The sequence below is a fragment of the Colossoma macropomum genome, unplaced genomic scaffold (genome assembly GCF_904425465.1).
Source record: "Colossoma macropomum unplaced genomic scaffold, Colossoma_macropomum, whole genome shotgun sequence".
Classification (NCBI taxonomy): domain Eukaryota; kingdom Metazoa; phylum Chordata; class Actinopteri; order Characiformes; family Serrasalmidae; genus Colossoma; species Colossoma macropomum.
Window position 1 is genome coordinate 11,563,271 of NW_023494793.1, and position 10,308 is coordinate 11,573,578.

The 10,308-nt window shown below is 35.8% G+C and overlaps 2 protein-coding genes across 5 annotated transcripts; one reads left to right on the plus strand and one right to left on the minus strand.

Moving 5' to 3' along the window:
• Positions 1–23: 23 nt before the first annotated feature.
• srp19 (signal recognition particle 19) lies at positions 24–5,779 on the plus strand. Its single transcript, XM_036578491.1, has 5 exons — positions 24–210; positions 1,552–1,627; positions 1,814–1,885; positions 3,953–4,061; positions 4,862–5,779. The coding sequence occupies exons 1-5, from the start codon at positions 173–175 to the stop codon at positions 4,990–4,992; spliced, it is 426 nt and encodes a 141-aa protein (XP_036434384.1). The 5' UTR covers positions 24–172; the 3' UTR covers positions 4,993–5,779.
• Positions 5,780–6,465: 686 nt separating this feature from the next.
• On the minus strand, positions 6,466–8,050 carry LOC118813262 (protein FAM240B). 4 transcript variants are annotated; one of them, XM_036578495.1, is made up of 4 exons: positions 7,980–8,020; positions 7,807–7,873; positions 7,170–7,294; positions 6,466–6,635 (listed from the first exon to the last, which is right to left on the minus strand). In XM_036578495.1, exons 3-4 carry the CDS (start codon positions 7,289–7,291, stop codon positions 6,524–6,526), a joined length of 234 nt encoding a protein of 77 aa, XP_036434388.1. In that variant the 5' UTR covers positions 7,292–7,294; positions 7,807–7,873; positions 7,980–8,020; the 3' UTR covers positions 6,466–6,523. The 4 variants fall into 4 exon arrangements, with proteins under 4 accessions (XP_036434388.1, XP_036434389.1, XP_036434385.1 ...); XM_036578496.1 differs by lacking the exon at positions 7,807–7,873 and having other exon boundaries at positions 7,980–8,050; XM_036578492.1 differs by lacking the exon at positions 7,807–7,873 and having other exon boundaries at positions 7,906–8,013.
• Positions 8,051–10,308: the final 2,258 nt, after the last annotated feature.

Here is a 10,308-nt window from a genome sequence, read left to right on the forward strand (position 1 = left end):
CCTCACCAGCAGAGGGTGATGTGGAGTACACACCTAAGACTGCGCGAAGAACAGCGTCTGCTGTTTTTTTCATTCCGCTGCATTTAGCTTCACTGAAATGTGAGTGTATAATTCAACGTATTGTCCAGCATTAAAGCAGTCGCTTAATTTCAGGAAAGACATACGTTAGAAGATGGCTTATTTAACGACGAACCCTGCTGAGAAAGAGAGGTAAGTTAATTGATCAAGTCTGCATTCCCCTAGCAAGCTAATTCCCGACGGTAACAGCTTGGCCCGAATGAAGTTAGTAGCTAGCTAAGTAAACGTGTACAATCGCTGAACGAATCAGTTGGCCAAACGCTGGCACAGCGCGAAAATACGCATGGGTTAATGTAGCTATTTTATTAATATTCTAATTAAAAACAATGTAGATTCATTTAGAAAGCGATACTTTCCATCTGTATGATGATTGGGCGATCCAGTATGCCTACCACACTGATCTTTATTGTGGTATTGTGTTCCTGCATATTGTGAAATCTTCATATAGTGCCAATTTAGCAAAGTTCAAGAAATTCTTCCATGTTATTCATGGCAAGAAACATAGCATGCACACTAAATTAGGCTTATGCATCCAGCTAAATGTTACTGAATTTAAGCAGTTGTATTAAGTTTTAGTTGTGTAGTGCTTTTCCTAAGACATTTTCACAAAGCTGCTAGGGGTCCAAACCCCTAATGAGCAAACTGAAGGCAAGAGATCCAAGGAAAAGTCCCTAAGACCTGAATTAAAAAAAATTAAAGAAAATTAAAGAAAATTAAACCTGCACTCAAGGAGGAACCCACACTTAAGAAGGGAACCCTTCATTTTCTGTGTGATGAAGATATTAAGATAAAGAAAATTACAAGCAAGATTAACATAAACACCTGGATCAAACAGAAGAAAGAACTGTAAGATAAGCTGATGGCTAATGTTAAAATTCTATTAGAAAGCTTTCAGAAAAGATCTGGCGTATGGTTTGTGTTAGATATATACAGGATGTGATATTTGAACATAGGAGGTTAGGATAGGATTACATCTTTCAGAAACAGGAATCTTGCAGGAATCTGAGTTTTATTTTACTTGTATAGTTTCCTGTTACATGCTATGGCTGAGCAATATGTAAAAAAATTTTATATCATGACATTTCAAGACATTTTCATGATACACATTATGCATCAAAGTATTTAGAGTTTTCTGAGATTTAATAAGTTGGAACAGACAAAATAGAGCCTACAGTGCCACATATAAAATATTATTATTATTATTATTATTATTATTATATTTAATAATAAACCCATACTATTTTACATACTATACTGCAAAATAATCCTATTAAACACCCAATTATGCTGTCTTTATAGTGAAACATGTACTTAGTCAATGTTTCTTAAGGACTGACAATATCCAGGCTATTTTCAGAAAAGCATATTGTGACACAATTTATCACGATAAGGCTAGAATATTGTCATATTGCCCACACCTATTACATATCGTTACTTTTTCGTCTGGTTAAAATGTTCCTCAATTTCTTACAGGTTTTTGTGTATATATCCAGCTTACATAAACAGTAAAAAGACATTAGCGGAAGGCCGAAGAATACCAAGTGAAAAGGTGAGTATGGTGCTGCCACACTCAGGTTTTTCATTTCTAATTAATAGAGTTGAGTCATGGGAAAATGTGTATATAGGTATTACTGTTTTTCTGTGCATGTCATTGTCTTTTTCTGCCTTTTCAGATTCTGGCATTTCTTTGTGAAAGCACCACTCTTTAATCAACTTATTTTTCTTCTTCGCTTAGGCGGTGGAAAACCCTTCATGTGTTGAAATTAAGGATGTTCTAACTGCTGCAGGAATGAATGTCTATGTTGAGGTACTGTTGTTGCAGTCTGTCTGGACTTCAAACCACCAACTACATTTTTATATTAGTTTTTGAAGATCATGTTAGGATTAACCAACTGAAACTGGAGCAATTTTAAACTATCTGGCCTGTAAATAAATCTTTCACTTAGTTTCAGAAAAAATGCATCTGTATTCAGATTCATTGAGTAACAATCTAACAACAAAAACCTTTAAAAGGTTTTGAATAGTCCAAAAATAATCAGCAGACCGTTAACTTACTTCAGGAGATTTCCTTTGCTCTCAAAAAGTAAATGCAAGGAATCAACCAATGTTTTTAGCCAGCTACACAAAAATCCTAATAGTGAGGATATTTTTATTTCTGTCATTGAAGACCTGTCTTGGCTCAGTGAATGACCGTTAAATAGTTTCTCTGGCTTATATCAATCCACAAAAACTGATTATTAGATGTTGAATTGGGGAATGCTTAAATAGATTAATGTACCGTTTGGACAATGTTGTCTACTGCTCAGACTTTCTGAAAATATATTATAAAATTCATTTTCCGTTACCTTTTATAGAGACCATGTAAAGCTGTAAGGAGGAGTCGCAGAGCAAGAGAGAGCGAGTTTTCGTTTTCGTGTAGGTCACATAGGGTTGTGGTTGTTTTTAAATCAGCGTTCATTCAGTGTCATCATGGCCAATGTTAGTTTTCTTAGATAGTTTAATGTTGATCCAACACAGTGTTGGCACTGAGATTTAATCTTTGACCAAAATGATAATTTTGATAACATAAGTATCAACATCTCTATCTATCAGAGCTCTGAGCATAGCAGTGGCATGTTAGTGTATGTGTGCTGCACAGAGTGGATCATGCACAGCAGTGTTTTTAAACAACTCCATGTCAGTGCTAGGCTGAGAATATCAACCACCAACCAGCCAGGTGTCCTTTAGCCAGAAACTGACCATTTATAATAGACTAGAGGCTGAGTGTCTAACTCAGCGAGGTATGCGTGTTCAAATCCCTTTTCACACATAAGACCTGAGACATTACTGGGATACTTATGGGATATGTACCCATAACGTTTGGGCTTTGTGTCATTCACATATACACCCCTAAATGGTATTTTACCAGAATGTAAATGTTCATACTTGCCATGTAATTCCTGGTAAACAGGACATGACATTTTTAGCATAAATGGCCAAAAGCTACAAAAATACACTCCTGTGGCAATTTTCTCCTTGAACACTGAACACTCTAGAGTGGAAAACAAACATGTAGCACAGACATTTTGCTTTATGGGCCATGCTGCATCCCCTTTGGCGCAGTAGCTGTGCACACAAGCAGGCTATTTTTGCTGCTTCTTTGTAGAATCATGTACAGAAAAATGGAGTTTTCACTTGCCAAAAGAACCTAGAATGCTCAGTTATTAAACTAAATTATCCCAGAAATGTACTTTGTCTGTTGGAATCTAGACACAGTTGTATTTACAAATAACGTATTGGCTTTTATATACATATTAACCCTCCTGTTAATTACCCAGGCGTTATACTAGAGCCATTTGATTGCCTGGATTTCAACTCCAGCTCGTGTTCACACTTAAACCTTTCTTGTTTAATTCCTTTCAAATACCAGAGCAAGAAGTGCAGGTGTTAAAAGGGCTATAGTGGATAGAAAGCGTACCCAGTATTTAATAGCTCCAGCAGCGCTGCTGTGTCTGAGCCACTGTATTATAGCAACACTCAATATCATGTCACTACCATGTGAGTGTCACTGCAGTGCTCAGAATGATCCATCACCCAAATAAAACCTGCTCATTTGTGGTATTGCATATGTTCTGACTACTGATGAATAGGATAAAGTAAAGCTAGCAAATAATACAGATAAACCGATGGACCACATTCTGTAGTTATAGAACTGCTAATGCACCTCTATGATAAGTGGACTTAATAAAATGGACAAGGAGTGTAGGTACAAGGTAGGTGGACTTATGAAAGTAGCCAGCGAGTTTGTGTCTGTTTTCGTTTAGTTGCATGCCATCTACTGAGTCAGTGTGAAATAACACCTTAACTTTGATTTTCTTTTTGCGTTAACATACAGAACAAGATGTATCCAAGAGAATGGAATAGAGATGTACAGTTCAGAGGCAGAGTGCGAGTTCAAATCAAAGAAGAGGATGGAAGCTTGTGTCAAGATAAGTTTACCTCAAGTAAGCATATTATAATGCAATAATAATGGACCAGTGTTTCTTCCTGAGGTACCACAGGACTGCTATTTCAGTGTGTCCTTGCTCGACCAAACCCAAATTAAACTTGTTTAATGTTAACTAATAATTATTCTGCCTAGAAGATCCCCATAATATTTGTGTTGATATCACCATGTGCCATATCTGATTTTCCCTCTTTATTCTTTTTGAATTTAATGGACAATCATGATGTGTAGTTTTATTAAAATTTCTATTATATATATTTTAAGCTACACATTTGCATATGATTACTGTATGAATTTTAATTACACTATATGCTGTGTTTCTGTGAAAATCAGTCATGGTCAACTAGTTAAGATCTGAAATTTAATTTAATTTGGGTAATTTACATTAGCATGGTTATATGTACTGTATCTGCTCTTTAAGTTTATACCCTTAAATATTTCTTTAAAAGCTATCTCCTTTTGATCTATTTTCTCCCAAAATAGACTGTTTCAAAAAATAAGATTGGGCCTCTTTCACTAACTGTTCGTAAGAAGAATGTTCTTCTTAAAACCCACTTATGCAGTTTTTATGTAAAGGTGTGACAAAGGTGTGAACAATTTTGCGGTTTAAGAACACATCATGAATCTGACGTAATCTTTTTCTTAGGACCTTTCTCAAGAACACATTTAAGAAAAAAACTTAGGAAGATACTGGTGAATGAGGCCAATTGACCTTTGGTCTGGAGTTTTTTTTAGGTCTGGTTAATAACACCTTCAAGTTTCACCAGGGACTAAGCCATGTTTCCTATTTGTTGCTAGAAAAAGATGTTATGTTCTACGTGGCTGAGATGATACCGAAATTGAAGACTAGGACACAGAAAAGTGGGGGCAGTGACTCAGGAGCACAACAAGGAGAAGGAGGAAAGAAGGGAAAGAAAAAGAAGAAGTAACTGCTTTTCTTTAATTGGAAGATTCATCTTGGCAGTTTTTTTTTTGGCAGTTTTTTTGCCAACTGACCAGTACAGGAGCAGATCATGATGGAGGTTTAGACAATTAAGGTGTGCTTGTTATTTCTTTTCTTTTTTAAACTAGTTTAATCAGCTTTGTGGATACATGTCAGTAGACAAGCTCTGCATTTCTGAAGTGTCTGTTTTGTTTAGGGCAGTAATTCTAAACAGTCTTTTCACAGACTCTTTTGGCTTTAGTTGTGTTAACACCTTGGAACATACAGAACATTTATTGTGTACTGTAAAGAAGAGTTTATCAATGGTTTATCTACAAGAATGCAGGACTATTTAATCAGTTTTAATTGTATTTTTTTCAGCAAAGAATAAAACATAAAATAAAAAACGCAGTTGATTACTTGCTGCTGATTGCATTTTATTTATTTATTTTTACCCAGTACAATTTTCAAAGCATATCTTTACAGCTATGAGTTCAGGATCTCTTTCCTTTTGGTTTCAGTTCATAATAAATAATTGCTTTGATTTCTTATGCTTAATGATTTTACATTAACTGTTGAATTGCGCACATGGTTTTTATTACTGTCTAACCGTATTTGTCAAAAGTCTGTTTCAGAATGTGTTGTATGTTACATTGATGTAATTATTTTTTCTTTCATTGTCTGTTGAGCACCTAAATGGCTAAGATACTATGAAAATGCTAAGACCACTATTACTAACCGATGGACATCTGTTATTGTTTCATTAAAGCACTAAGTAGCACAGTGTTTTTGAAGAGGGGCATGCCCACATCAGAATTTTTGAAAACTGAATTCGGGGTTAAATAGTTTTAATTAAGTGAAACTTTGTTAGGTCAGTGTTACTATTTATTTAATGAAACTTCATACAATTGAGTGGGTTTTTTTAAGCTGACAATCAAAAAAAGCTGAAACACAACTATAAGTGGTGTTCAAATAAGATTGGGCTATTATCATTTAGTACCACCACTTGAGTGGTACTAAATGATAATAGAGATAATAGAGGTTGAGAACAAAGTTCATTGGCTTGTCATCTAATTTTTTATTTGTTTTTTTTATGGCATTTGAGCATTGCAAAGTATGTTCATTTATTGAAATTTTGTAGAAGGTTAATATCGGTAGTACTATTTACTTGTTTTTTTAGAATACGATTGATGGAGGTGATGTCAGCGAAAAAATTAGGTTAATATTTCTTTAAGTGCAGTATGTAGCCATAGGGATTATGTATTTCAACAGGGGTGTAAACACATTGATATGCCTGACATGTCTTTGGCGATCAGACAGTTTATACTTGCCCATGCCCTTCACACCACCTGTTTGTTGTAGAGGACTGTAGTGACAAGCGAAATGGGACTAATTTTGTTTGGATTACTTGCTCTTGGTCATATTAGCTTTCATTGTACAGATGAAAAGCTACTGTACACATCCAAACAGACACAAAGGAGTGAGCAGAGAGAAAACTTTATTGACTATGAAATGTTTGAGCATAGAAATGTCAAAAGTCATTCTTGATCAATCTGCTTGACTACAGTTGTCTTCAAGACATGTCCATCATTGAAATTCTTGAGATGTTTTGTTCGACTTTCAAGTCGCATGACCCATTCATCACGGAGCCTACATAAACACGTTAAACATGTTAAAATAGGCAGTTATGCAAGAGGCACAATTGAGCTTTATAGGATAAGCAATAATTCATGCAAGCTTGTTCCTAAATAACAAATCTAATAAGTTCTGCAAAATCTCTGAGCAACTATAGCTTTATCTTCTGGGAGTTTTTACAGTTATGGTTCCATTTCTGTAACTGTTCTACTGGCACATTTTTTGGATGACTATTTGGGAGTTCTTAAATTACAGCATTTAGTTAAGCTTCTGATCACCATAAAAAACAGGCTGGTGTAAAAGACTAAGCAAAACAACATACTAAAAGCTTATAACCCTACATTTTTTCTAGGCAATTCAATCATCTGAATTATTTTATTGTAAACTATGTTAATACATCTTAACATTTTTTGTTATGACAAAACCACCAAGTTATCTGATCTATGTTGTTCATTAAATTTTTACAGTATTTATGAGATATTTGACATGTAATTGCAAAGAGACAGCACTGAAAATAAAATGCACAAACACAAGAGAGCAACTTCTTACTTTGATAGAGCGCTGTTCTTCATCCTTTGTTCCTCACTTTCTGTCAGCTGGTTATGCTTCACAATCTTTTGCTCCCAGAAAGTTTTGATGAACAACTTGTCATGAATTAGTGCCGCATTCATTTCCTATGTACCGGGACCAAATATTTGACTCACCATGACTAATTAACAAATAACTGTTTTTTTTAACTCAGTAATCAAAATATTAGCCACACACTGAGGACAAGCAGAAAATAGGCAAAAGGTGACTGACATATTGTAGCTGTCAGAACAAAACCTTGTAGCTCCGAAGTGGTAATGTTATATGAAAAGTAAAAAAAAAAAAAACATTCTTAACAACTAGCATTCTCACTGTGTGTTAATGTGACATGATTTCATTCCAAATGATTCTGGACCATTTTTGTTGGTCCATTCATCATGAAATATTCATACAGTGTAAAGAGCAGCTGATGTTTTCAAATTATGTAAAAATAAATTAATAAATAAAAATGACCAAAAAAAAAAAAATACAAGGTTGTGTTCTGACAACAACTATATGTTAAAGTAAGCAAAAGCATTCAAACATGCATCTATCCATATGTGTTCATTTTGCTAGATATAGCAAAGTAAACCAAAGCATCACATCATGGTAATCTTACGTTTCATTGGAGCTCCAGAAATTAGTTATACAAAATGTTGTTGCTGGTTTAATATCTTATGGTTTGCCTGCAAAAAGAGTAACATATACTGAGACTAACCTAATGGAGAGTGGAATCCTTTCTGTGTTAGAGTTAAAGCTGCCTCTAATGGTAGCACTAAAAAGGAAGATTACCTTCCCAGTTCCCTCCCCAGAGAAGTATACGAAAGAACCAACTGTGCAGAGGAACTAAGTAATATTTGAGATGTTGGAAGCTGCAGTGGAATCGTGCCACAATTCCCACTGTGCACCATGTTGCATCAGATGACATTCGGATTAGTGGAAACCCATAACAATGTTGTAGTACTCAACAGGTGCCACAGAGTCATAATAAGCACGAGCTTCTCAGATCACTCCCCATCATGGACGCTGTACTCAGGGTGATGTATTTACATGTTCTGGTGAGTCACTGGAGATCCTCAGCATCAGCATTTAATGTAATTTAAATTGGTACGCATCATGGCCAAAGTAGCTGGCAGGACAAATGTGAATATGCAAGCAGCAAAGTAATGCTGGTTGCCTTGGATCTTATTACTGGGGGCAAACAACTGATGTTCGTATCAAGTTCACATCTATACCCATCTATACACCCATGATTCGCATTTCAGACAGCTTTATGCTTATAGTTGTTAAGTAAGGTTATGCATGAAGCATCACGCTCCCCTTTTGGCATTCCAAACACTTGATTATGAATTCTAATTAATATTGTTAATAGATGCTGTGTTTTCACTAACAAGTTGAAATGCACAATAGAGATGACAGGCAACAATGGTGCTTACATGAAAACTCAAGAAAAACGAGGTAGGCAAGGGAAAAGCTACAAAGGCTGAGGCTATTTTGGTATGAGGAGGTCAGCTGGGGCATTGTCTGTAAGTGAGCAGTCTGTTGTATTTGTCATTGATCTAAATCACATTAGCACCAGCTCAACTCCATGTTCTGCTGCAGAGGGCCAACACTATTCTGGAAAATATGGAGTGCAATACAAATCTGATAGCACATGCTTGACATTTCATTTCTTTAGAGCATGATATATTCTAAGCCCAGGGTCTTAACCATAGGTCAAGTAAGACTAACATGATCTATTTCTGTTCCTGGAGCAGTGCTCTCAAAAGCATGTAATTATGTTATCAGTTACTAACACTAATTAAGACATAAGACACTACTGAGAAGGGGGTCTATGAGTCATCTTTTAAAAATAAACTTGAATGCATAATGTGCTGTAATAAATTGTGTTGCCTATATTGAAAATATCCTGATGCACAAAGCATCTTAAGCTTGTTAGCTTGGAACCAGGGGTTAAATTGAGCTGGAGCAGAGCTCTGGCATGTTTGGCTCATGTGAATGGCAAGAGAAGCCGAGTCCTGGCGCTATCATTTAATAGAAATAGAAATGGAAATCATTTCTAACACATTCTTCAGGAAATTCATTCAACTGTTTGATATAACAAACTCTGTTGACAGGCCCTTTATAGCCACATGCTACAACTGTGGTAAAGAAAGCTTGGTTAGCAATTCAGGATTTTGACAGATATAAATCGGTGGTGAAACTGCTCCTGTAAGTAAAAGCTACTAGACCCTGGTGCATTTTCTTAGTCCTAATTTGTGAATGTACATGACTGCCAATATTACATTTCAGGACTTTTTGTTCCATCACAACTCAACTATCCAGAGGAATACCAGAGAAATGAAACCAGATTGAAACTGATCACATTACTTTGTTTTTCTTTAATCAGTGGTTCAGAAGACATTGTATCCAGAAACAGAAATGTAGGTGTTTTTACTCTTTCATCTTGTGATGCCCAAGCTTACCAATGAATGACTGTCGAACAAAAACAGGATCATTAAACATTCCACAAATCAAGCTCATTTATTTAAGCCTGATTTCATTCTTCTAGCTGGAAATCTTGTGAAGTCACATGAATTGATGTGTTGGTTCCCTTTAATACCATAACATTTCAGATGGCAACATGATAGACAAATGCCTGTATTTGACTTTCTGCTGACATACAGTATTACAAACAGGAACATGAACTGTTCATTTGAAGTTACATGTTTTAGAAAATAAATCCTTAAAATCAAGCTCACAAATCAATACTAACACAATGCACCTACAAAGTGCCAAATAGCTAATCGAAAGCTATCTCTGCCTCTAGCCCTCATCCTCCACCTCCATTTCCATGATCTTTTCACAACAGTGCAAGTACATTTTCAATTCTTCCTGCTGTCCTTCATGGTGTTTCAAATTGGCCCTTTGTGTCCCCCTACTATCACTAACCACTTCCAAGCACATCATTCATTGATATGCAACATTACCAGCGAAATTTGCTGTTTTGAATGCAGAATATGCCATTCATGCAGTGAGGGGTAATGGGGAGGTCTATGGTGCAGGGGTGCCACAGCAACTAGTCACTTTTTTTTTTATTGTCCCCCTTCAGGCTTGGATTGCCCATCATCAGCACTGGGAG

What these genes read in the sequence shown, in the direction of transcription:
- srp19 (XM_036578491.1), top strand. Translation starts at nt 173, where the DNA reads ATGGCTTATTTAACGACGAACCCTGCTGAGAAAGAGAG. An exon ending in GAAGAATACCAAGTGAAAAG is followed by an intron (nt 1,628 to 1,813) that starts GTGAGTATGGTG and finishes TTCTTCGCTTAG; the next exon opens with GCGGTGGAAAACCCTTCATG. An exon ending in TCAAGATAAGTTTACCTCAA is followed by an intron (nt 4,062 to 4,861) that starts GTAAGCATATTA and finishes ATTTGTTGCTAG; the next exon opens with AAAAAGATGTTATGTTCTAC.
- LOC118813262 (XM_036578496.1), bottom strand. Translation starts at nt 7,291, where the DNA reads ATGAATGCGGCACTAATTCATGACAAGTTGTTCATCAAAACTTTCTGG. An exon ending in AAGAACAGCGCTCTATCAAA is followed by an intron (nt 6,636 to 7,169) that starts GTAAGAAGTTGC and finishes GTGTTTATGTAG; the next exon opens with GCTCCGTGATGAATGGGTCA.